The 27,486-nt window shown below is 42.1% G+C and overlaps 1 protein-coding gene across 2 annotated transcripts; it reads right to left on the reverse strand.

Annotated features, from left to right (window-relative positions):
- Window positions 1–1,354: 1,354 nt before the first annotated feature.
- On the reverse strand, window positions 1,355–25,508 carry mat2b (methionine adenosyltransferase II, beta). Of its 2 annotated transcripts, XM_047379965.1 has the most exons (8): window positions 25,354–25,451; window positions 25,027–25,234; window positions 17,045–17,239; window positions 15,998–16,112; window positions 14,834–14,986; window positions 5,261–5,457; window positions 2,499–2,612; window positions 1,355–2,297 (listed from the first exon to the last, which is right to left on the reverse strand). In XM_047379965.1, the coding sequence occupies exons 2-8, from the start codon at window positions 25,087–25,089 to the stop codon at window positions 2,124–2,126; spliced, it is 1,011 nt and encodes a 336-aa protein (XP_047235921.1). In that variant the 5' UTR covers window positions 25,090–25,234; window positions 25,354–25,451; the 3' UTR covers window positions 1,355–2,123. The 2 variants fall into 2 exon arrangements, with proteins under 2 accessions (XP_047235921.1, XP_047235923.1); XM_047379967.1 differs by lacking the exon at window positions 25,027–25,234 and having other exon boundaries at window positions 25,354–25,508.
- Between the last annotated feature and the right edge of the window lie 1,978 nt (window positions 25,509–27,486).

The raw sequence follows: 27,486 nt of genomic DNA on the forward strand, positions 1-27,486 counted from the left end.
GAATGAAGAGATTCAGGGCTGATTTAATCCAGAATCTGTCTAACAAGTGTCCCTTAATCACTGGTGTCCTTGATTACGACTAAACACGTTTTACAAGCAGCAGACTGCGTGTTAAAACCGCTGCATTCAACTTTCCTGAAGTTCGGTAATATTTGCGACTTTCCTGTCAGCTCTATGAGTTTAATAGATAAGTCTTTATTTCTGACTTTACATTACAAATCCAGCGTCGACTCAAGTTTTTTTTTCTTAAAGTTTATAACAAAGTCTCAGTTGTACATTTCCAAAGACAATTGATCCTAGTTTATTTTCCCTCCTATTGGTTAGCTCTCACTCCCGTTCATTTTTTATCCTGTACCGTCCCAATCACGTGATCTTTACTGATGCTGTCTCCCGTCCCGCGGGAGAATCCCGTGACCCGTGGGACTCCTGAAAAAATGTCAGCCTCTACTTGAAAGGAGTGGTGTGCACGTCCCGGCAAGAGTTGTGGGGGTGTGGCCAAGAATAATCATGATATAATATAGTACTCGTCCAGTACTGATTTCCTCAGGTGCATTAGCACTGCAGAGAGAGCTATTTTGATATATAACAAAAACGTTATAAAAGGAACGTTATGACCTTGAGATTGAGTAGCCGGTGGACTAAGTCGAGGTAAGTTGAAATGCTTGAGGGGCAAAGATTTTAAGCGCCGTGTAATATTTGCCTGACAGTCAAAGAGAAACTGCAGTTAATAAGTGATTACACATGCATTCCTTTTTCGAGGATGACCCTTTGGAGAGTTGAAGCCTGAAACTGATATAACTGCAGTGTAAGAATAAAAAATGTTTGCACACATAAAAATTTTGAAATAGACTCGCTAGACCATCCATCTATTAATCAGCTCAGTGGACCCCGGGGCATGAAAAAAGATTAAAAAGTGTGGATGAAATGTGTGAATGAAGAGGCCTGGATCCGCAGAGTATGGCAGATAGATGAATGACTGAATTGCTGAATAACGTATGGACGGTGGTGTTTCACATTCATGTGAGCTGGATGTGATGACAGGCAGAAATCTGTATGATTGTGGCAATTAAGTTGCATGTGATGAGAGACTACAACTAATTGTTCTGATTTTGATAACCTTAATTGCTTTCTAGGTTTCATTTGCTATGTTAAAACAACAAATAAGCTTTTGTGTTGCACACCAGAAGTTTGTTTTTTTTAAATCAAAATATAGGAATAGCTGAGTTACTGGTTACTACTTGACTGCGCGGGCCTGTACACACGTGTCTTGCCTTCCACCAGTGTATGACGTAAAGATTGTGCTTACATGATGTCAACAGGGCTGGTACATAAAAAAGCAAAAGTCAGCCATTAATGGAAATTGAGATTTGCCTTCTTTTATTACCATTTACAGACAAAGAGCAGAGGCATATATTTAGTTCAGCGTACATCCACTATATAGCCAAAAGTATTGGATCCCACCACCACATCAATGAATTGTTGGGTTTCAATCAATTCCATGGCTGCAGGCGTGGACAAATTGACTGGACTCAACCTTATTGAACACCTTTGATGAGAAAACCAGAACTGCCCCTTTTGGTCTAATTTATCCCAAAGTATGAACACACTCCTAAACCTTGGAAGATGTTAACATAATAGCTATACATGCTACTGCTGGCAACAGGGGCTCCCAAAAAAAAACTCAACCTTATAGATTAAGAATAGGATGTCATCAAAATTCATGTAAAAGTAGACAGACAAATACTTTTGGCAACATAATGTATGTCCTCTGTGGAACACCATAGACCTGAAATTCTATTAACATAAATTTTTCACCGTCACAGAAACAAAACCAGAATTAGCTTTAAATCAAAGACTGAAAGGAAACAGAAGATACAGTTGGGGGACAGATTAAACTCCACCTGTTTACACAGAGACAAAGCAGAGTCACTTCAGTTTCTACAGCACATCATCTGGACCGCATGCAGGCAGACTTCAGGGTTTTAAAACATGGGCAATCCCCCTCACAGCGTGTCGTCCTTTCAAAGTGGAAACAAAATCAAAACTAAAACTTTCGTTGTTGGGTTTGAAGCAGGTTTTATTTAAGATTTCTGCTCTTTGAGAAAACCTCAGCACAACGATCCTCAGTGGAAGACGGTCTGTCTCCAGCGTTTGTCAGCGGTGAATGGCCACAGACAGTCGGCGATGGCGGTGGAGAATGCTCGAGGATCGACGCTCAGGTTCAGCAGCTCCAGACGGGAGCAGTTTAACTGGCTGTTGATCGGACGAGGAGCCGACCCAGCCGGCTGCTCTGTCAGCTGTTATGTAGAGCATTGGAGAGACACCATTAGATGCTACAGCAGAACCATCTAATACAACAGAACTACAATTATTACTACTTGAATTCATTTGCAGCTAAAAGGTAATAAGTGATTTGTGTACAATGTCAGGAAAACATGATGAGGTGCTTCCAAACACTTCACCAATTACTGTTCCAATAAAAAGGTCAGCTGACTCACAGGTATGAGGTGATTGGACGGCAGGTTGAAGGCCTGTGCTATAGCAGCAGCCATCTCATATTTGGTCATCTGCTCTTTACCCGAAAAATGGAAGATTCCTCGGATGGACGGATCCTGATGAGAAAGAAACATTTGATCTGTAATTAATCGGTTTTATGAATTTTGTCTCACCGAAACCTGGCTACAGCAGGAGGATCATGTTAGTATAAATGAGTGAACTTCTAATTATTCAAATTTTTACATTCCTCCAAATACTAGGCAAGGAAGAGGAGTAGGAACCATCTTTCAGTCTGGTTTACCGATTAATCCCAGGCCAGTTATATATTGCTTGTAGAAAGTCCAGCTTGCGTTTTGATACACATTTACCCGGGTAATTTCACTTTCCTGGAGCTTTACCTTCATGAGTAAATGGTACTGGTCTGGAGTAAGTCTTTCCAAATTTCCCTGGCATTCTTAAAGGGGTGGGGTGTATGCAGCGAGGCTTCGCGCCAGCAGCTGTAGTAGTGGTGGAGGTTAGGGTTAATTAATCGTTGTATGCCATTCATTTGTCACAAAAAGTAGTTTTAAGATGTGACAAAGTAGACCTTAAAACCTCATCTGTGCAGTCAGTTCATAAAGGAGCCTACTTTGAAATGTTTTTACCGAGTTTCCGGAGCAGCAGAGCCCCACTTACAGGCTGGTCTTACACCTAAGCTAAGCTGAGCTAACCAGGTGGTATAACCCACTAACTGCTGCCTGATCTCAGCCCGGCACTTTGGAATTTCCTGCTACCTGTTACCGGTTTGTGGCAGCTGAAAGTGAATATAAAGCATTTAGTAAGTATGTAGTAAATACCAGCAAGTACCGGAAAATAAAACGGAATATTTTGCTGGAAATTTAGGACATTTTAATTTAGGAAATAATTATAAACGTTTTCACCACTTTTCTGTAAACAAATATTTTAATGCAGTGCTGATGATCATAGCACCTTACATTTTCCATGTACATACATTTCTCTATAATTGTCTTTTCATGTAAACCTAAGTGGAATATGAACTCTTTATCGTTTTTTATAGTTTTATGCAGAGGGCTCTGCAGGGGGAGAGACCACAGTTCCAGGTTTGGATGCAGTTTCCCCCAAAGCTCCCAGTGGTCCTCTTCATCTTCATGTCCTGCCATCCTCTGCTCTATTCTCTACACATCTTGTACTTTATATAAATATTTGCTTATGATTATACGGCCAAGATATCAGTTCCCTGTACCTCTGGACTGATTGTCAGTTTTTTTTTATTCTAATAAATACATTTTTTTTACAAAAAGGGTTATCTGATACGAGTTTACCTAAAGATAAAAGAAAAATAAGTGTGTTCATCAGTGTTTAGTAGTTATTGTAAATGAATCATGCAGCTGTAAAGTAACAACTCTGGTTGTTAAAATTGATTGTAAAATAATGATTTAAATTTTTCTTGCCAATGGATCCAGAACTAAAACTGCTCATCTGTGGAGATGGCGCTGTAACTGCTGCACACAGCAATAATGAGAATCCTTTTTTATTTGGAAGACCTGGTTTTACTGGCTTGGTCCAGAGAGGAAGCGGCAGTGCAGACAATGGCAAGGGGTTGGTGCTGCGCCATCATGCATGATTCAGCAGCTGATTGGTTTCCTCCTCATCCTCCTGAGAAGTTGTTGAACTGCACTGCTCAGTTAGGCTGTTACATTTTGTAACCTTTGTCATCACTATAAACAGCAGCAGGTCTTTCATCTCAGCCTCCACCCTAAACAGAGATCATTTTCCTGGTTCCTGAATGGTGGAAAAAAAACGCTATTTGGGAGCGTAATTTACACGAACCAGGATGAGGGCCACACAGCAGGTGGGCATGGACAAACCTTTTCAGATAAATCCACTAGTGACAGCCTCAAAGGGCTTCAACTAACCCTAACCCAAACTGCAAAGCGTTAAAATGGCCTCAGTTTGTAGTTTTCTGTCATCCACCACATCCTTACTCTGAATGTTCTGATCAGACTTGGTGTTTTTTTGCAGCACTAGTGGCTTTTATTTTTGTTATTTTTCCAAAGTAGTTACACACAAAGTGTGATGGAGAGAGGGGAGAGACATGCAGCATAGGCCTCCGGGGTTGGGATTAAAACGAGGTCGCTTATTTGAGTCGCACCCATAAATTTTCAACTTTTATAAGATCTAATTATATATAACATGTAATAATGATATATTACAGTAAAAAGCCTTCAGTGTAGTTAAAGAGTAAAACAATTTATAAATAAATAAAAAATATAATTTATGACACCTTGTATTAAAATAAAAATGAGAGCTTCTCTGTAATATAACATTATTATAAATCTTCTGACCAAGATCTGTTCCTTACAAACTAACTGGTTGAGTAAAGTTAAGACTGCTGCCAGAGCCTAAAAAGTCAATAGTGACACCTGCTTAGGGTGTCTGTGACGAGGTTGGGATGATTATTGGGTCTCGGGTTCTAGCCAGGTGGAAGAGGTCCAGCTACGAGATGTATGGCTCACAGTGAGTATACCTGTATCTAATCATCTGTTTCTATCTAAAATTATTGAGAAAATAGTTGCTAATGAAGTGTGTAAACATTCCACAGTAATGAAGAGTTTCAGTCGGGTTTCAGAGCTCATCATAGCACTGAAACAGGTCTGGTGAAAGTCACTAATGATATTCTGTTTCTACAGTTGTTTTTTTTTGTAGGTTGGTAAATAGATCTAAATGTACAGGAACAAGAATAGACAGAGCTCTTAATTCCCACCTGTCTCGCTCTCTCAGCCAGCTTCCTGCAGACGGTGGCGACGTCTCGAGTGTCAGTGGGGAACCTCTGCAGGCAGTGGTCGAGCGGACAGCTCTCCTCAGTTGCCTCCTGAACCTTCAGCCATAGTGATGTCACGGCGCTCTCCATCACCGACTCCGCCTCCCCAAACAGGACAGGAACACGCAGGATCACCACATCTGAAACAGGTGTGCAGTGTCAGCCCAGTGTTCATGTACAACCAATCAAAGGCTAAGGCAGGTCAAGCAGTCACAGTGATCCACTTTATTCCAGTTTTACACAGTAACCCTTTCTGTACCCCCTGAGGGTAAAATATGACTTCAACGTTTTCTAAGGTTTGAAAGTCAGTGACATCTTCAATGATTCAGTTCTTATGGGTTAACGTCTCTCTAACAAAATGCTAGAGTACAATGAGGAGTGGACATTCACTCTGCTCTGCCCTTCTCATGACAGTTGTCTGGAGATTAAAGATGTAGAGCCTAAAGGAGCAGTGTCCATTACTGTTATTAAGGTGATACTGCTGGTATGCTAAGAGACCAGGAGCCTCATGTAAAAAAAAGAGTGCGCAGCCCTAATACTAAAAGTTTGCGGTAGGGAGAAATTCTGAAACTTGCGGCGCAAAAAAAAATTCAAATCTGACTGAAAATAAAACTTTTGTCGGCTTGAAACCCATTTAGTTCTACAATGTGTGTATCTAAACCAAACAGTGCCATCTAGCTGCTGTATTGAGCTCATTCATAGCTCAATGCTGATGATGCTCATTATAATGACGTAAATATGCCTCTCATTAGGAAGACTGCCACCACACACACTATATGAAGAATGTTAAATCTTTATAACCATTCAGGACGTCAAATAAAAAAATTTAAAAGCCATCGCGCACAGAGGTTTGTTTCCAACACAACTATTATTAGGCCCGAGCAGGAAAACTGCAAGGGCCTATTGTAATCGCTCGAATTCTTATTATTATTCCGTTTGGTCATTGCGGGGCAATATGGGGACTTTGCCAAGCCCCTAGATGCACACGTTTTTACCCAAAATTGTCCCCCAACGAAAATTCTTGATCCTTAATGTCGTCATCTGTGGGCGTGGCCTAACCACTTAGCCACGCACCCAAACGTGAGATAGCCCGAACCGTAAGTCGTACAGATCTGAAATTTGGGACAATGCTAGAGCACCTCAAAACAAGAAAAAAAGTCTCTTGGGGGTATGCCCTAAAATGCTCAGGAAGTCGGCCATTTTGGGTCAAAGGCCGATTTTTGCCCGTTTTTCACTTTTACTCACCTCGAACTTTAACAAACTCCTCCTAGGGATTTTGAGCTTTCGGGTTCATACAGGTCCTTCTCAAAATATTAGCATATTGTGATAAAGTTAATTATTTTCCATAATGTCATGATGAAAATTTTACATTCATATATTTTAGATTCATTGCACACTAACTGAAATATTTCAGGTCTTTTATTGTCTTAATACGGATGATTTTGGCATACAGTTCATGAAAACCCAAAATTCCCTTCTCACAAAATTAGCATATTTCATCCGACCCATAAAAGACAAGTGTTTTCAACACAAAAAACGTCAACCTTCAAATAATCATGTACAGTTATGCACTCAATACTTGGTCGGGAATCCTTTTGCAGAAATGACTGCTTCAATGCGGCGTGGCATGGAGGCAATCAGCCTGTGGCACTGCTGAGGTCTTATGGAGGCCCAGGATGCTTCGATAGCGGCCTTTAGCTCATCCAGAGTGTTGGGTCTTGAGTCTCTCAACGTTCTCTTCACAATATCCCACAGATTCTCTATGGGGTTCAGGTCAGGAGAGTTGGCAGGCCAATTGAGCACAGTGATACCATGGTCAGTAAACCATTCACCAGTGGTTTTGGCACTGTGAGCAGGTGCCAGGTCGTGCTGAAAAATGAAATCTTCATCTCCATAAAGCTTTTCAGTAGATGGAAGCATGAAGTGCTCCAAAATCTCCTGATAGCTAGCTGCATTGACCCTGCCCTTGATAAAACAAAGTGGACCAACACCAGCAGCTGACACGGCACCCCAGACCATCACTGACTGTGGGTACTTGACACTGGACTTCTGGCATTTTGGCATTTCCTTCTCCCCAGTCTTCCTCCAGACTCTGGCACCTTGATTTCCGAATGACATGCAAAATTTGCTTTCATCCGAAAAAAGTACTTTGGACCACTGAGCAACAGTCCAGTGCTGCTTCTCTGTAGCCCAGGTCAGGCTCTTCTGCCGCTGTTTCTGGTTCAAAAGTGGCTTGACCTGGGGAATGCGGCACCTGTAGCCCATTTCCTGCACACGCCTGTGCACGGTGGCTCTGGATGTTTCTACTCCAGACTCAGTCCACTGCTTCCGCAGGTCCCCCAAGGTCTGGAATTGGCCCTTCTCCACAATCTTCCTCAGGGTCTGGTCACCTCTTCTCGTGTGCAGCGTTTTCTGCCACACTTTTTCCTTCCCACAGACTTCCCACTGAGGTGCCTTGATACAGCACTCTGGGAACAGCCTATTCGTTCAGAAATGTCTTTCTGTGTCTTACCCTCTTGCTTGAGGGTGTCAATAGTGGCCTTCTGGACAGCAGTCAGGTCGGCAGTCTTACCCATGATTGGGGTTTTGAGTGATGAACCAGGCTGGGAGTTTTAAAGGCCTCAGGAATCTTTTGCAGGTGTTTCGAGTTAACTCGTTGATTCAGATGATTAGGTTCATAGCTCGTTTAGAGACCCTTTTAATGATATGCTAATTTTGTGAGATAGGAATTTTGGGTTTTCATGAGTTGTATGCCAAAATCATCCGTATTAAGACAAAAGACCTGAAATATTTCAGTTAGTGTGCAATGAATCTAAAATATATGAATGTTAAATTTTCATCATGACATTATGGAAAATAATGAACTTTATCACAATATGCTAATATTTTGAGAAGGACCTGTATATATGCTTCCAATAGGTCAAATTATTAGGCAGCATAGGATAAATTTTCACTGTTACGCTGATGATACTCAGCTTTACTTATCCATAAATCCTGATGAACCCAACCAGTTAGATAGACTACAAGCATGTCTTGAAGACATAAGAACTTGGATGACTTTAAATTTTTTGCTTCTAAATTTAGACAAGACAGAAGTTGTCATTGGACCGGAGTCTTTAACAAAGAAACTGCTTAGTCAATCACTTAACCCGGATGGCATTAAATTGACCTCCGGTAATAAAGTAAAAAACCTTGGTGTTAACTTTGACTAGGACATGTCAGTTAAATCCCATATTAAACAGGTTTCTAGGATTTCCTTCTTTCACCTCTGGAACATTGCCAAAATTAGAAATATCCTGTCCAGGAGTGACGCTAAAAACTAGTCCATGCATTTGTTAGTTCAAGTCCCTAGAAGTATAATGGGAGGCAGATCCTTTAGTTATCAGGCTCCTCTCCTGTGGAACCAGCTCCCAGTTTTAGTCCGTGAGGCAGACACCCTGTCTACATTTAAGGCTAGGCTTAAAACTTTCCTTTTTGATAAAGCTTATAGTTAGAGTGGCTTAGTTTATCCTGAGCTATCTCTGTAGTCATGCTGCTATAGGCTTAGGCTGCTGGAGGACATTATGACCACTTTCACTCTCTCTGCTACATTCTCACACTACTCTCCAATTTTGCATTATTTGCTGTTATTTCAGCTTTTAACCTTGTTCTCTCTTTTTTCCTAGAAGCTACACCTGGCCTAACTCTGTCTACCTGTGACACCTTTCTGGAGAGGGGCATCGTCCAAGCTTCTGCTGGCAACAATTTAATGCTCACCTTCTACAGATGATGAAACAGTGTAATTCATATCACTCATGTGAACAAACATGATGGCCGCCTTGGTGCTTCGCTCTCTCTTTGTGTATTTTGTGTGTTTATATGTTTTTGGAGCCACAGTACTGTGGTCTCGGACCACAATTCTGTGGTCTCATTCAGTAGAGAGGAACTTCTCAACATCAGAGTCCTCTCTTGGGATTTTTTCACCATCTTTCATTGATCCGAGGTTCACTGAGCTCCTGGCAAGCGGAGCTGCGGCACTCCATGGGATTCTGCGCGGATGGAGACGTCGGAGGGGAAAGCGCGCTGGTAAAGCTCCGCAAAAGAGAACTTCGCACACCACTGCCTTCAATCCACCTGGCAAATGTCCGCTCTCTAAGCAACAAGATGGGCGAGATGCTTCTTCTCACTGGTAAAAACACGGACCTCCGTGGATCAGCGGTTCTCTGCTTTACCAAGACATGGCTGAGTGAAAACATCCTGGACCGCGCATTGCTATTCCCGGACTTCCAGCTGTTCAGAGCGGATCGCAGCGCGGAGCTATTGGGGAAGAAGCGAGGAGGCAGAATCTGCTTTTATATAAATGAAGGTTGGTGCAGAGACGTAAAAGTGCTGGAAAAACATGTAGTCCTGATCTGGAGTCATTTTCCATAATCTGTAAACCGTTTTACTCACCGAGAGAGTTTTCCTCGTTTATAATAATTGGCTCATATTTTCCACCACATGGCTGCACTTCTGCTGCTGAAAAACATCTTGTTGAGCTGATTACAGACCTGGAGAAAAAATACACGGACTCTTTCATCATAATACTGGGAGATTTTAACAGAGCAAACCTCTCCAATGAACTCCCCAAATACAGACAGCATATTAAGTGTCCCACCAGAGATAAAAACACACGGGACCATTGTTACACAGCTTTAAAGGACTCATATCATGCTGTTACCAGGGCTGCTCTGGGTTTTTCAGATCATTATCTAATCCACCTCATCCCAACCTACAGACAGAAACTAAGAGCTTCCAAACCCAAGGTTCACACTGTTAAGAAGTGGACTGAGGAATCAAAGCAGATGCTACAGGCCTGCTTTGAATGTACAGACTGGACTGTTTTTGAAACCTCAGCCACTGACTTAAACCAACTAACTGATGTGGTGACATCATACATCAGTTTCTGTGAGGACATGTGTGTGCAGACCAAGACCATCTGCACCTTTGGGAACAACAAACCATGGTTTACTCCACACCTCAGGAATCTGTGCAGGGAAAAAGAAGAAGCTCACAGCAGTGGAGATTGGGCGCGGTACAGGCAGGCCAGGAACAAACTAACAAAGGAGATCAAAGCAGCTAAGAGAAGCTACAGTGAGAAGCTGAAGAACATCCTTTCTACTGGTGACATTTCAGCTGTATGGACTGGTCTGAGAAACCTGACTGCCTATAGGAGCCCCCCCACCCATCATGAACAGAGTCGTCTCCTGGCCAACCGTCTGAATGGCTTCTACTGCAGACATGACAAGAAGCCATTCACACCTCAAACCATCTCCTCTACATCCCATTCAGGAACAAATTCCTCCCATAAAGTAACCAACCCTCCACCTTCAGATCCTCTGCCTGCACTGAAGATCTCCGAGGAAGATGTAAACAGGCTCTTTCAGCGCATGAAAACAAAGAAAGCTGGAGGACCTGATAACGTCTCCCCATCATGCCTGAAATCCTGTGCAAATCAACTCGCTCCGATCTTCACCCGGATCTTCAACAAGTCACAGGAGAAGTGTGAAGTCCCCTCCTGCATTAAACGATCCACCATCATCCCAGTTCCTAAGAAACCCACCATCGTAGGATTAAATGACTACAGGCCTGTAGCCCTGACGTCTGTGGTCATAAAATCCTTTGAGCGGCTGGTGTTGAAGCACCTGAAAGACATCACAGGCCCCTGATGGACCCCCTGCAGTTTGCTTACCGAGCAAACAGGTCAGCAGATGATGCTGTTAACTTAGGTCTACACTTCATCCTGCAACACCTCGACCACCCAGGGACGTACGCCAGGATCCTGTTTGTAGACTTCAGCTCCACCTTCAACACCATCATACCTGACATCCTCCACCAGAAGCTCATCCAGCTCAACGTCCCAGCCTCCACCTGTCAGTGGGTCAACAGCTTCCTGACAGACAGACAGCAGCAGGTGAGACTGGGGAGCATCTTCTCCTGATCCAGATCAATAAGTACTGGTGCCCCCCAGGGGTGTGTTCTATCCCCACTCCTCTTCTCTCTGTACACAAATAATTGCACCTCATCGGACTCGTCCGTGAAACTCCTTAAGTTTGCAGATGACACCACTGTCATTGGACTGATCCAGGACGGTGATGAGTCTGCATACAGACAGCAGGTGGATCGGCTGGTCCACTGGTGTTGTCAGAACTACCTGGAACTCAACCCACTCAAGACTGTGGAAATGGTGGTGGACTTTCGGAGAACACCACCCCCATACACCCCCCCCCACCATCCTCAACAACACTGTATCGGCCGTGGACCACTTCAGGTTCTTAGGAACCACCATCTCTGAGGACCTGAGATGGTCTTCACACATAGACAATGTTCAGAAGAAGGTCCAGCAGAGACTGTACTTCCTGAGGCAACTCAAGAAGTTCAACCTTCCACAGGAGCTGCTGGTCATCTTCTCCACTGCCATCATTCAATCTGTCCTGTCTTCATTCATCTCAGTGTGGTTTGGATCATCCACAAAACAGGACAGGTCCAGGCTGCAACGAATAATCAGGAATGCAGAGAGAATAATCAGAGCTGACCTTCCCTCCATCCAGGACTTATACAGGTCAAGGGTCAAGAAAAGAGCTGCTAAAATCTCTGCAGACCCCACACACCCTGCACATAAACTGTTCAGAGTTTTACCTTCAGGTGGCGCTACAGAGCACTGTTCACTAAAACCAGCCGCTACAGAGACAGTTTCTTCCCCCAGGATGTTTCTCTGTTGAACATTCAATAGAGTACAAAACAACAGCATACAGATGTTGCAAATGCACCTTTTTATTTATATATGTATATATTCGTATATTGTATATATGAGTATATTCTGTAATGCAAAAATAAAAACCAGAGAGCATAGTGTACCGGCGTCAAATTCCTTATTTGTATGTATGAACTTGGCAATAAAGCTGATTCTGATTCACATAGCCCTGTCTTTCAGTGTTTAACCCTTTCTCTCTCCTAGACATGGCGATTGACTGAGCTTCTACTGTGACTAACTCTATGTTCTCTCTTTCAGAATCTAACCTTGAAAATTGGCTCAGAGTTTATCTGTTCTTTCTTTCTAGATGAAACAACTAAAGGAGCTACATCCATTAACATTTACTTTTCCTTCCCATAGAAAGTACTCCTGGATCAGTGCTTCTTTGTTCTCTTTGTGTTTCTGCTCTGTTCTCTCAAACCCCCAGTCGGTCGTGGCAGATGGCCGCTCACACTGAGCCTGGTTCTGGTTCTGCTGTAGTCTATCTAACTGGTTGGTTTCATCAGGATTTATGGATAAGTAAAGCTGAGTATCATCAGCGTAACACTGGAAATTAATCCAATGCTGCCTGATAATTTGACCTATTGGAAGCATATATATATATATATAGTAAAGAGAAGTGGCCCAAGCATTAAGAAGACAGTTTGAAAATGTCTGGTGGGGCTACATGGAGTAGTGAAGAGGTGCAGGCACACAGGTACATTTAAACACCAAAGTAGTAATAGAAACTCAGATGAGACGGGCTTTCTACTTCCAGCTTTTTTTCGTCTCGATCTGCACAATACTGCCCCCAAAACTGCATGACTTTGTTTAGTCCGAGCTAAAAATAAAAATCTCTATGTGAAAGCAAAGCGGGTCAACTGAAAATGTACATTTTCACACTTTTATCAATCCCTGGACTGGACCAGCAGTGTGAATGCGCCCTTGTCTGTTTATGTAAATAACGTTTTCTGAAGCCAGCTGCTCTTTTTCCTGCGGGCATGCTGCTGTGATTGGGAGAAACAGATCTCCGCCCACTACAACAGTGAAATCCAGAATGCAAATAAAACCTGTATTGTCAGACAAAAACAGCATTGCTATCAGATCACTTCATAGTGGGTATAGGTTAAATGACAATTTACAACAATTTTATAATGCTTAAGTTCTGAAACTGAATCAAGACTAGTTTTAACACATAAGAAGTTCATAATAGTCCACAGATTTTTAATAATTAAAGCCTGTGTCTTGTAGGAAGAATAACCACAGACACAGCAGCTACTGCTGCAGCATGTCTGCTTGATTTAAACTTAAAATCAGTAATTGATAAATAACCCTGGCCAGGTGTGACCACTTTATCCTGTATCTAAGAACAGGAACAGATTAAAGTGTCTTCTAAAATCCCCAGTCGGTCGTGGCAGACGGCCGCTCAACACTGAGCCTGGTTCTGGTTCTGCTGGAGGTTTCTTCCTGTTAAAAGGGAGTTTTTCCTCTCCACTGTCGCTACATGCATGCTCAGGTAATTCTCCTTTTTATCCAATTTGAATAAATAACTGAATCTGACTGAACTGTTCAATGATTAGGATTAATTTGAATGTATGAACCTGATTGTTGTGAAGAACCTTGAGACGACGTGTTGTGAATTGGCGCTATATAAATAAAACTGAATTGAAACTGAATTTGTTAGGATTTAATCTGCTGATCCGACACCGTTTTATTCTCAGTGAGAATGAAAGTGTCCCATAGATGATTCTCATGCATTTCAGGCTCCTCAGCCTCAGACCAATGAGCATTTCCATCTACAGGTGACAGAAACAGAGGAAGTTTTACAGTTTCCATCCGACTGAGGTTGTTTCCATCATTTTCTGAGGTGTGTTACGTTACTGAGGCTGAATGTGATTGAGTTTCATTGCTCTGGTTTAAACCATAAAAGCTCAAAGTCAAGAAGAAACATCAGGTTTGATGCTCCATGAATTAAATAAAACGGAATGAAGTCATATTTCAGTGTTTAGGGGAGGTTTAGTTCTGTGTGGTTTGTTATTGTCGATGGAAAAAGTTTGCGTTGATGTGTGAGGCGCCAGAAAAAAAAAATTATAATAATGATAATAAATAAAATAAAAATCATACAGAGGAGAACTAGTTCTCATCAAATTTGTAAGACTGCTGCCAAAATTACTAGCAATACGAACAAAAACAAGCAGGAAACTGGTTAAAAAAAAACTTGGTTGTACCCGTTTACAGCTGGTACAAAACCCGGCTGCGACACACACCAACAGTAGAGCCCACATTACCCCTGTCTTAAAAGCTCTTCACTGGCTCCCTGTGGCATATCATATAAATTATAAAATTCTGGTTTTGACATTCAGAGCGCAGCATGAGCAGGCTCCTCCCTACATCTGTGACTTGATCCAGCCAGCCTGTAGCCTGAGGTCCTCAGAGCAGAATCTACTGATGGTCCCTCGCTCATGCTTTAGGATCCGAGGAGACAGATCCTTCCAAGCTGTTGGACCAAGACTGTGGATTGAACTACCACACTACTTAAAAAGCAAATTAAGATGTTTGTTAATCAAGGATTTTAACCTCACCGGTGCCTGTGCTGATATGACCAACTGTTGTTAGGATGCATTTACTTTAGTTGGGGTATTTTTTAAATGTTGCTTTAAGTGTATTTTTACTGTGAAGCACTTTGTGAAGGCAGTCTGAGAAAGGTGCTATTCAAATAAAACTTAATTCAAAGTCTAGACAACGTTTGCCTGGATAGAGTTTACCTGGACAGTGCCTGAGTGTCTCTCTCTCGCCCTCCAGCTTGCTTCGGCCGTACATGTTGAGTGGGTTGGGACAGTCGTCCTCTCCGTATGGAGGGTTGCGACCATCAAACACATAGTCGGTGCTGATGTAGATGAGGAGGGCCCCGCAGACAGCTGCAGTTATATAGGTCACATGTTACATACATGACTTTGGTCATACTGACAGATAAACATGAGACTTAAATGTACTTCTGCAGAAAATTTCATTGTGTTTATATACAAAACAAGATTTAATGTCTGTTGTCGCCGTCTTCTGCTTATCCGGGAACTTATGCAGCCAGCAGTCTAAGCAGAGGTTCCCAGACACCTCCCCTAGCTCCCCGGAGGAGCCAGCCAAGAGACATAGTGCCTCCAGTGTTTCCTGGGCCATCGTCTGGGCCTCCTCCCAGTGGAAGGTGCCTGGAACATCTTGCAAGTGAGGCATCGAAACAGATCCACGAGCCACCTAAGCTGACTCCTCCTCGATGTGGCTACTCCAGGCCACCCTAGAATCAGTCTTCCTCCTCATTCCTTATGATCAGAAAGACTAAGGATTTCTTCTAATGCAGTTCAGAACCTGAAGAGGTTCAATAGCAAAAGCCTCGTTAACAGAACAATTCGAAGTCTTGATCCAGCCCCCCTTCTTTCCTGGAATCTGATAAAGTGATCAGGATCAGGTGTTTTCTGGGATTTTTGAAGGTCAGTCTTCTTTTTGTACTAGAGAGGCCCCATACTCATGGTGTAGAACCATAAATCTTCTGAGCAGGTTTTCAGGAAAACGACTCCTTGGGAATCCACATTTTCTGAACTCGATTCCTATGTCCTGTGGGTTAGACGAGTTTATCTTAGGCTTTTAACAGATTTATCATGATGGATGCTGGTAACAAAGAACATGCAGCTGTAATCCAAGATGGTTTTGGACCAGGCTAGGGAGGCCATGGAGAGCTAGAAAGGGTTAATGGAAATCCAAAATGGGGTTTCATTGAGAAGAATATGGTCAGAACCAAAAGTTGAGTCAAGCTGGAGTCAGACTAAGTCCAAAAAAAACATTGTTTACTGTGACTGTTCAGTGGAAAACTTTAAGATGTAATTAAAGCTTTGCTGTAACATGGTCAGAGCACCTAACAGCATCATGTGACCACTGACCTGCCTCTTTGGACACCGTGCTGGTGGCATGCACATTCAGACTGACCGCAGCATCAGCGTGTCGCTCCATGACATCTGGACGTCTTTCTGCTGCACAGTGAACAATCACATCGGGCTGAAACAAAAACAAAACTAATCAGTTATCCTGACAGCAGTGGTTGCCTTCCTCCATCTGAAACCTGAAGAGCTGTCAGGGTAAACCAGAACCTGGAACTGACAGGACTTTGTTCTGGACCACGAGGAGCTTTAAATCAACCTCAGTGTTTCAGCAAAACTGCCTGATGAACCAGGGATTGAGTCAATAGGTCAAATCTAGACTTAGATGTGGAATCAGTTCAAACTGTCCTCAAGGGCCAACTGGAAGTCTCTGGACATGATGGTGAATATCTTGCAGTGGGTCGTTTAAAATTGGAGTCTATAAACAGACCCACCAGGTAAGTCTCTCTGGCCTTCAGCAGAGCAATGATAGTGGAGCTCGAGACCGTCTTGACAGGCTTGTTGGACTACTGATGTCAGCAGATCCCTGAAGGAGACCTTATCCAGGTTCTGGATCTCTAACAGTGAGGCTTCTTCATTCGGTTTAGGGTTATTGGTATTATGTGTTTCTGCAGTTTTAAAAGCACTCTAGTAGTATCTTGTATTCTCTTCATCCTTCTTTCTCTATATTCTCTTCTCCTTCTCTCCCTTTTTCCTTTTCGCCCAACCTCTCTCCCTTTCTTGCCTCTTTTTTTCCCTTTTCATTTCCGTCTCTATTGCAATTGAAATAATTCCAAAGCAGTTTCTAAGAAAGTTTTTATATATATCAAGTGGAGCATTTTAACGTTAGCCATAACCCTAACCCTTGTGAAAGTAAATCTGTTGGGCTTCTTGTATTTTGCCAGACAGATTTTCCATCTGGCAACATCCTGGTTCTGTGTCCCAGCTCTCTGGGTGGGTTCTCACCTATAAAATACCAAGAACCGACGTCTCAGTAAATGGTAGGAATGCCTGTGTCTCAGTCCATGGATATGATTTTATCTGATTGGTTGTAGAACCTGACAGTGGTACCTTGTACTCCTGTAGCAGTCTCCTGACGGCATCCTCGTCAGTCAGGTCACACCTCAGGAAGCGCGGACGGGCTCTCCGGTATCCGGTCCCAGTCACCATCCAGCCGTTCCTCTGAAATTCTCTACAGACGGCTCGGCCCAGAAGACCCGTCGCTCCAGTAACCAGGACTTTTGGGCCCTGAACCAGGACCTCATCCTGAGGACAATCAGACAGTACAAGACAAGATGCCTTTCTTCACCACAGAGGACTTCAACAAACTTTTACAGAAATTGTCTGTTTTGGAGATGAAAATCCATGGACTAGAAGTGAATGTGGAGGTGAATATGAGGTACAACGATGATTCAACTCTGCCTGTGATCCCAAACAGTGACAGCCAGCTCAACAACTCAGCCGGCAATCAAAACACGGAGAATAAACCAACCAGCAGACCCCCCTGGCATGTTTTCAAAGATACTTTATTGATCCCCAAAAAATCAAGGTGGACGACTCACTGGAAGATCTCAGCAATTAAATAAATTAGAATGGCCAGAATTACAGAGAAATGCCCCCGTTTCCCCTGAGAAAAGGAGACTTTGACAGCAAGATGCTGTCACAACAACTGATAGGAGTGAGACAGCTGGAAATAATGGAGTTCTTCTCCAGAACAGATTTGCTCCACTACAGAATGAAAACCAGGAAAATTATCCATCTTCTGAGAACAATGAAAGGTTTGAGAACAACCTTCATTCTAAACAGTCTTCTCCTAAGCTGCCAGAGAAAAAGCGCCCCACCAGACCAAGAACCCTAATAGTGGGCAACACAGCTGTGGATGGGATTAAAAACTTCTGCAACAAGAAGAACACAGAAGTTCTGATTGGTACCAGTAACGTGGTCTCTGATATCTCAGAGAATATTCTGGCAATCACAGAAAAGCGCCCGTCTCTAGAAAACCTTATTATACACTGTGGAGCCATGGATGACATGGCTAAGAAAAAATCAGAAAGACTGAAGGAGGATTTCACTCGTTTTCTGAATATTGTTGGAGGTCTCAATATCAAGGTGTTTCTCAGCAGACACTTTGCTCCGATTTTCTGTGGAGATGAGGTTTTTTCCAGACTTCTGATGATAAATAAGTGGTTGAAAAAAACATGTGCTACCACACCTGTGAACTTCATCGACAACTTTAATATTTTTTGGGAAAAAAGACAACTCTTCAAGCAAGATGGTTTCTGTTTGAACAAGTCAGGAGCCAGACGTCCAACATCTAATCTCTTCTATTCAGTAAATAATCTGCCAGCAGCTTCAACCTTCAGCAGAGAACATGGAGCATCAACAACAATGATAACGCTGCCTCCAACAGCTCCAGCAGAAACAATCAGCCAGTTGGCTGAGAAAGAGAGGTCATCACTAAAGGTCTCCCCGTCGAAATCCACAGGAGAACTGGACCCCCCCGTTATACACCCTCACCCCAAACCCAGACCGCACAGAACTCTCCCATCTCCCCACTGAGCCGCTTTTTGCTTTACTGGATTCTGATAACATGAAAGTAGCTCTTAAGATCAGGACCCAAATGGCTCTGACATCTTCTCCATTCAACACCCCCCGTGGCCGAGGCCCTGCTACTAAACCAACATCTTCCAAATGCCGCAGACCTCCACCACCTCCTAATCTATCTCCTCCTAATCAGGACCTTCAAATCACTTCTCTGTGATACAGTCTAGGCCCCAGTGGTAACTCTATCAGAAATGAACATGTCCAGGAAAAACTTGGGCCCCTAATAGGAGATAGTTGTAAAATCTCTGTGCTTATATGTGACAGAAAGAACAAAGCTAAAAGGATAAGAGACAGTAATAAACAATCACCTACCACATGTGGTGTTCCCCAAGGGTCCATCTTAGGGCCCCTCCTATTCAATATCTACATGCTCCCCCTAACTCAGATTTTTATAAACAACAACATAAGTTATCATAACTATGCAAACGACACACAGCTATACGTTACGATGTCACCAGGTGACCATGAACCCATTCAAGCGCTGGGTAAATGCTTAGAAGAAATCAATGCATGGATGGGCCAAAATTTTCTTCAGTTGAATCAAAACAAAACTGAAGAAATAATCTTTGGACCAAAGGAAGAGCGTTTAAAAGTTAGCACACAGCTTCAGTTAATACAGCTAGAAACCACCAGTCAGGCTGGAAACCTGGGTGTAGTGATGGACTCAGACCTGAACCTTCAGAGGAACATAAAGACAGTAACAAGGTCGACCTTCTATCACCTAAAGAACATCTCCAGGATTAAAGGACTAATGTCTCAGCAGGACCTTGAAAAACTAATTCATGCGTTCATCTTTAGTAGAATTGACTGCAACGGTGTCTTCACAGGTCTGCCTAAAAAGTGGATCAGACAGCTGCAGTTGATCCAGAACGCTGCTGCCCGCATCCTCACTAGAACTAAGAAAGTGGACCACATCGGCCCGGTTCTAAAGTCCCTACACTGGCTCCCTGTAGCTCAGAGAATAGAGTTTAAAATACGTCTGTTAGTCTAGAAATCACTGAATGGCTTAGCACCAAAATACATTACAGACTTGTTGTCAGTGGATCAACCACCCAGACCTCTCAGGTCTTCTGGCTCAAATCTACTCTGCAGAACCAGAACCAAACTTGGAGAAGCAGCTTTTAGTTCTTATGCTCCAATAATCTGGGAGAAACTCCCAGAAAACTGTAAAGTTGCTTCAAATTCAATTCAATTCAGTTTATTTATATAGCGCCAATTCACAACACATGTCGTCTCAAGGTTCTTCACAACAGTCAGGTTCATACATTCCAATTAATCGTAACCATTGAACAGTTCAGTCAGATTCAGTTATTTATTCAAACTGGATAAAAAGTTTTTCTGTCTAAGGAAACCCAGCAGATTGCATCCAGTCAGTGACTTGCAGCATTCACTCCTCCTGGATGAGCATGTAGAGACAGTGGACAGTCACTGGCGTTGACTTTGCAGCAATCCCTCATACTAAGCATGCATGTAGCAACAGTGGAGAGGAAAAACTCCCTTTTAACAGGAAGAAACCTCCAGCAGAACCAGAACCAGGCTCAGTGTGACCGGCCATCTGCCACGACCGACTGGAGGTTTGAGAGAACAGAGCAGAGACACAAAAAGAACAAAGAAGCACTGATCCAGGAGTACTTTCTATGGGAAGGAAAAGTAAATGTTAATGGATGTAGCATAACTACACAGATAGTTTCAGTTCAGATTATTTAGTTAAACGGCGCTTATTTACAACAATGTCGTCTCAAGGAACCCCACAAAGGGTCCCACTGGTGGTCATTGTTATACTAAAACCACAAGGATCGGGATACCTCTCTCTGTCAGACTGACCATAACCATTGGAGAAGAGAAGGGGTCATACAGGTAGCAGAAATGGAGGGTGTGTTTGCACCTCAACCACAACTGAGCCGGTTTAGGCTAAACCTGACTCCCCTTTACTCAAACTAACAATCAAGATTAAAAGCTTTTTTGATTAGAGTGGCCTTTGACTGGACCATCTAAACCTTATTAGTTAAGTTTTTAGTCGAAATTTTCTCTCATTTTCTTATTGATCTTTTTTTTTTTCATCTTTTTAATTATTCATTTTTTTATTCTCTGATAATTTGTGCTACTGCAATATACTTTTCTTTTTCTTTTTTCATGTAAAAGAGTTAGAATTGTCTTGCTACTGAAATGTGCTATATGAATAAACTGGCCTTGCCTTAATGCCGTCTAATCAACTGACTGACTAAGCAGTTTCTCTGTCAAAGACTCTGGTCCAAAGACGACAACTTCTGTCTTGTCTGAAGTTAGAAGCAGAAAATTTAAAGTCATCCAAGTTTTCATATCTTCAAGACATGCTTGTAGTCTATCTAACTGGTTGGGTTCATCAGGATTTATGGATAAGTAAAGCTGAGTATCATCAGCGTAACACTGGAAATTAATCCAATGCTGCCTGATAATTTGACCTATTGGAAGCATATATATATATATATATATAGTAAAGAGAATTGGCCCAAGCATTAAGAAGACAGTTTGAAAATGTCTGGTGGGGCTACATGGAGTAGTGAAGAGGTGCAGGCACACAGGTACATTTAAACACCAAAGTAGTAATAGAAACTCAGATGAGACGGGCTTTCTACTTCCAGCTTTTTTTCGTCTCGATCTGCACAATACTGCCCCCAAAACTGCATGACTTTGTTTAGTCCGAGCTAAAAATAAAAATCTCTATGTGAAAGCAAAGCGGGTCAACTGAAAATGTACATTTTCTCACTTTTATCAATCCCTGGACTGGACCAGCAGTGTGAATGCGCCCTTGTCTGTTTATGTAAATAACGTTTTCTGAAGCCAGCTGCTCTTTTTCCTGCGGGCATGCTGCTGTGATTGGGAGAAACAGATCTCCGCCCACTACAACAGTGAAATCCAGAATGCAAATAAAACCTGTATTGTCAGACAAAAACAGCATTGCTATCAGATCACTTCATAGTGGGTATAGGTTAAATGACAATTTACAACAATTTTATAATGCTTAAGTTCTGAAACTGAATCAAGACTAGTTTTAACACATAAGAAGTTCATAATAGTCCACAGATTTTTAATAATTAAAGCCTGTGTCTTGTAGGAAGAATAACCACAGACACAGCAGCTACTGCTGCAGCATGTCTGCTTGATTTAAACTTAAAATCAGTAATTGATAAATAACCCTGGCCAGGTGTGACCACTTTATCCTGTATCTAAGAACAGGAACAGATTAAAGTGTCTTCTAAAATCCCCAGTCGGTCGTGGCAGACGGCCGCTCAACACTGAGCCTGGTTCTGGTTCTGCTGGAGGTTTCTTCCTGTTAAAAGGGAGTTTTTCCTCTCCACTGTCGCTACATGCATGCTCAGTATGAGGGATTGCTGCAAAGTCAACGCCAGTGACTGTCCACTGTCTCTACATGCTCATCCAGGAGGAGTGAATGCTGCAAGTCACTGACTGGATGTAATCTGCTGGGTTTCCTTAGAAAAACTTTCTAACTAGTTTGAATAATAAACTTGTTTGAAAACAAGTATCAACTGGAATGGATGTAGTTGACTTGAAATCTGTATACCTGGATTTCCTTGACTTTTTTGAAGTACCATGAGCTGATATTTATTGTGAATTGAAATCAACTAAATTGAAATAGTGAAAAATGTTCCAAATTAATCAGACAAAATCTCTCAATAAAAGTTTTGATGAAAGTGCTACTTTCTTTGTTGCCATGGAGATGCTGAAAGCAGAAGTCTGCTGTTCATTTACTAAAATATTAAGGTTGTCAGATTTTAATCAGTCCATCTGAACACAGAGTAAAACACTTGGATACTTAGCATGGGTGGCTGGGTTTACACAGTGCTCCTGTCTTGTCATTAAAAGTCAAAAGGATATAAGGTGCAGAGGAGGATGAACTAGGACATAGCTGGAGATATTTAACCAATCTTCTACCAAGAAGCTCCACCCTAAAAGCCCTATATCTCGTAGAAATATAGGACTTTTAGGATAGATTTCCACCTGCTTTCGATGATGTTATGGTCAAGGGCGTAATTTGCGGGGGGGTTAGGGGTGTTATGACCCCCCCCTTTAAAATCTGATCAAATCATTATGACCCCCCCAATAAATAACATCATTCCAATTTACAAATATATCCTGCATGAATAACTTCTTAATTTTATTTTATTTTTATTTGCCAGCAAAATAACATCATCATCTGGTAATGTAACCCTCCTCCTCCTCCTCCCAAAAACTTGGTACCACCCAACCCGCTTTCTCCACCAAGCATTCACTGTTTGCTCTACTTTTGATTCAGTCACTGGTGAGAGTGGTTGTTGTACTCTCAAGAAAGTGGACAGACAACGATTTTTTACTGTTGGTCGACAACAACAACTTGTAAAAAGAGGAAAATTCAAAATGAGCTAAATATATATGTATTGTTAAATTAGCTGATGATTTGTTTTCTATACCACACGCACACGCCTGTACACGCAGACACACTGAATGGTGGTGCATGTAGACTAGCTCCATAATACAGTGGGACCCAGGTTCTTTGTTAGATCTGTCACCTGGACCTCTGGGGCTGAAGCTCCAGATGTTTTCAGAACAATCCAGAATCTCATGAAAGAAGATATTTAGGAGTTCATGTCTGTTCAAAAGATTCATCAAATTGACGGACTTCATACTTTTATTTAAAAAACAATCCGATCTTTTTTTATTGTCTTCCATATAATCACTGCCTGGTCTACCTAACCTAAAAATGAACATAAGGGAAAAGAAGACAAAAACTGGTTATTTGCGCACATGTGGTACCGCGACTGCGCACCTATGAGCACAGGCACAATCGGACTGGCAATTTGTCCATTTTGGAGAAGTCCAGAACGGCTGTTCAGTCCAGAAGCGTCGGCCTGCCTCATTAATCACCCAAAAAGTTACAGTAAGCGCATCAAACAGGGCTACAACAGGGGAGACGCCTTATTTCAGAGCAGCCACGGAGCCAACCAGAGAGAGGGAGCCTGGTGGGTGTGTGCGCCCAGGAACATTTATTAATAACTGTAAAATTAGTACTAATAACCGGACAAAAGGTAAGAATCCAAGAAAGACCCAGGATGAGGCTCGGTGTTCTCCAACATATTTTTCTCTACAGGAAGTGTTTCATAGTAAAAGCTGAAATAATGGCTCAGTGGAGAACAACAAACTAAGTGGAAAGATGGCAGTAAAACAACAGCTTCATGAACATATTTTAATGAAATGTTGGGATAACTCACAGCATAATTAAAATAATAAATGTGTTTTAGGGTCTTACCATTTCATTAAAATCTAAGAAAATTAATTTTATACCAGTTTTCTTTTTAGAAATGTAAGAAATTATGACAATGGAGCCTCAGGATTTGGAGAGAGAGTGAGAGAATAAAATTTAAAGAAGTAATTTACATAAATGAGAAAATAAACATTTATTTGAGAGACAAACAGTTTCTCTGAATTTAAGAACAACTTTAGTTCGGAGAACTGAGCAGAAAGTTTTTTTTAAATATCACAAAATGTCTCATTATCTGCTTTAGCCAAATTAGTCAAATTATTGTGAAGCTTTTAGTTTGGTTCACAATAATTTGCATTCAATGAAAACCCAGCCAAGGCAGAGAGCTGCTACAACATGTCCTGTGTTACTTTAAGTTACTTATAAACTGGGTTGCTGTCTGTTGAAAATTTAATTATTTAATGCCTGGGCTAAAGACCCCAAAGGTTCTGACCCAAAAAATGCCTCTAATTTATAAGTTAATTTGTTCCACGATGGAGCTCTTAACTGGAATTATTCATATGGGGAATCCATTTTCCTCATTGAAATGAATTGAAATACAATTAATCCATTCCAGAGCCCCAGAAACACCACAATGCAGTGTTCATGTATTTGAAGGTGCTTTACAAATGTTAAATATTTGGTTCTGTGTCGGAAAAAAGATGAAGTAAAAGTCAGCCTGTTATTAACTGCTGTACTGATGTGGAACTGAAAAACTGCAGAGTAAATAGAAAGAAAACAGCAAAGTTAAGTAAATCAGAGCATTTAAATGAATTTCTAAAACAGGAATGCCAAATTTGGCTGACTCCTTTTGCAAAAGTAAATGATTCAAGAAATAAATAACTAGGCAGAAACTTAACAGCCCATTGCTAGACCCAAAGTTCCGCCCTTGGATTTGGTCCTGGTTCCTGCAGTCCAAATGCGGGACAGCGTCAAAGTACCCCAGCACCTGCTGTCTCATCTGTTTAGGTGTGAGTTTAGACCTGTTTCTATTACTTGTCAGCTTCTGCCCGTCCCAACCTGTTCCTATTTAAATCCACCTGCAGACTGTGAACCAGAAACCAGGTCTCCCCTGAGACACTCAGAGCTCCCACCTGTTGTCTACCTGTTCCCACCTGCAGACTCTGAACCACGCCCTCAGGCTTTCTCGCTGTTTTCACGGTTAAACGCTTACCTGGACAAGCAGCACGAGCCCGGAGATAAACACCAGCCGCTGTTCTGCGCGTGCGCAGCTCATCTCCGTCCACTAATCGGAATCGGTTCTGGTTTCGTTTCCTGATCTCTGGTTGTCTGAACACTCGCTACGCAAAACGCTCCTTCACTTCCGGTCTGATCACTTGATTGCCGTAAAGCAGGTCTCGATACCAGGCGTTAGCAGGCGGCTAACCGGAAGTGAACAGAATATAACCATCCGAACTCTAATCGGGGTCCATTATGTAGGACTCGAATACAGGACTTCTCAGTCTCAATGTTTCTGTCCGAACACAAACTGACAACTTACCTGCAGACCTGAGAACTGGAATCCAGGCATCTGACACGGATCGCCCACAAATCCACGGAACCCTGCAGAACAGAACAACACTGCAGCAGGGTCTTCTTCTTCTGTTGTTTATTTCTATTTTAGCAACTAACGAAATGACCTGTTACCGCCACCAAGGGGTTTGGAGGGTGAACTGTAACTCTACTAATAAATCAATAAAATGCGTCTATTGGTGGACTGTTTCAGGTAGTCAATTGAAGCCCAGATAATGCTTCAGTCTAAATACTTTGTATCTTTCAACAGGATCAATTCCTATTAGTTATTGGGTGCTGTGGTATTCTGTGACCAACTGTGGGACTCAGAGGGTGATCGACACCAACTTGCTGCAGGAAAGAAAGAGAGAGGCTGCAAGAGCAGAGAAGGGCAAACAAGCTTTAGTTAAAGAGGCAGAGAGAGCAGCAGGCTTGCCTGTCAGTCACCACCACAAATAGAAACCTGCACTTTGACATCACCTCTCTCTCCCTGTTTATCTGAAGCTCTTTTTTGACCAGTCTGTTTGAGCAGTCTGTCAGCCACACTCTCTCTCCTACAGAGTGTTGGTGTCGATTGACCCAGTATTGAACCCAGAGTCTCCAGAACTGGAATCACACTTTGTTATAGCCTAGCTGCTTTGGACGCTTAATATACCTTTTATCTGTACCTAAAACCAGATTCTGCTGAATCCCCATACCCAGTTAATCCTGCTCTGGTTCTGTGCTGAACACCAGAAATGATCTAAGGTAAATGTTGAACTAGTTTACAGATCTGATTGGTTGAATTACTTATGTTTATTTCTGTGATTTCTTTGAATTAAACATGAAACTAAGTTTGGAAAATATCTAGATTTAAGTTTCAGAACCTTTTTATTCCAGGGTTAGGGTTAGGTCAAAAAAGACACTCATTTTCTAATTAAAATATAAGACTTAAATTCTAGGGCTGCACGATGGTGCAGTTGGTAGCACTGTTGCCTTGCAGCAAGAAGGTCCTGGGTTTGATTCCCAGCCGGGGGTCTTTCTGCATGGAGTTTGCATGTTCTCCCCATGCATGCGTGGGTTCTCACCGGGTACTCCAGCTTCCTCCCACAGTCCAAAGACATGCCTGTTAGGTTAATCTAAAATTGCCCTTAGGTGTGTGAATGAGTGTGAGCATGGTTGTTTGTGTGTTGCCTGCTGGAGATAGGTCCCCCGCCACCCACTATGGAATAAGCGGTAGAAAATGACTGACTGACTTAAATTTGAAATCAATTCAACAAGTAAATCTAAAGACAGCATCACTGAATTACATGACTGTCTTCAGTCTTTAGACCTTGTGCTGACATATGGCACTGAGTGTAGAAATCGGTAAAGAACTATCATTATTTCTGAATAACCCTGTCCTGTCTGACCCTTTTTAAATAACCTTTGAGTTTAATTTAACCGAGTACTCCACACCTGAAAGAAAATTTCATTATAGTAGATCATTATCAGATGATGCTGTAACAACCTTTAAAGAATCTGTTCCACTTTCAATTTCCTGATTATCACAGAAAAACACAGTGGAGGGCAATAATTTTGTTTCTGCCCCTTCACAAATTGATTCTTTTGTTCATAGTGTTACTTCATCATTGCGTGATGCATTAGACAATGCAGCCCCCTTGAAAAAGAAGGTAATCATTAATGGGATGCTAGCTCCTTGGTTTAATTCAGAGCTGCGTACTTTAAAGCACAATGTTAGAAAATTGGAGAGAAAATGGCGCTCTACACACCTAGAGGATTCCTACTTAATCTGGAAAAATAGCCTACTGCTGTATAAAAAGACACTTCACCAAGCTAGAACAGCTTATTTCTCATCATTAATAGAAGAGAACAAGAACAATCCTTGGTTTCTCTTTAGTACAGTTGCTAAACTTACACAGAGTCATAGCTCTGTTCAGCCATCCATTCCCTTAGCTCTTAGCAGCCATGACTTTATGGGATTCTTCTTAAATAAAATTGATTCTATTAAAAATAGAATCATTGACAAACATGATTACTTCATCCTCAGTACGTGAGACAGCATTGGAGGTAACTGTAGAACCTGTCCAAAGCTACCGCACCCTGTTGGCGGTCAGACGCCTTGGAGCTCCACCGGTACTTG

Source organism: Girardinichthys multiradiatus, chromosome 11, assembly GCF_021462225.1.
Source record: "Girardinichthys multiradiatus isolate DD_20200921_A chromosome 11, DD_fGirMul_XY1, whole genome shotgun sequence".
Taxonomy (NCBI): Eukaryota; Metazoa; Chordata; class Actinopteri; order Cyprinodontiformes; family Goodeidae; genus Girardinichthys; species Girardinichthys multiradiatus.

Bases quoted from the DNA above. Each gene is read 5' to 3' on its own strand.
- mat2b (XM_047379965.1), bottom strand. From the start codon at position 25,089: ATGAGCTGCGCACGCGCAGAACAGCGGCTGGTGTTTATCTCCGGGCTC. The intron at 5,458-14,833 runs GTAAACTCTATC...CACCTGTTTCAG, and splicing joins GACACTCAGGCACTGTCCAG to ATGTGGTGATCCTGCGTGTT. The intron at 2,298-2,498 runs GTGAGTCAGCTG...TCTACATAACAG, and splicing joins CGTCCAATCACCTCATACCT to CTGACAGAGCAGCCGGCTGG.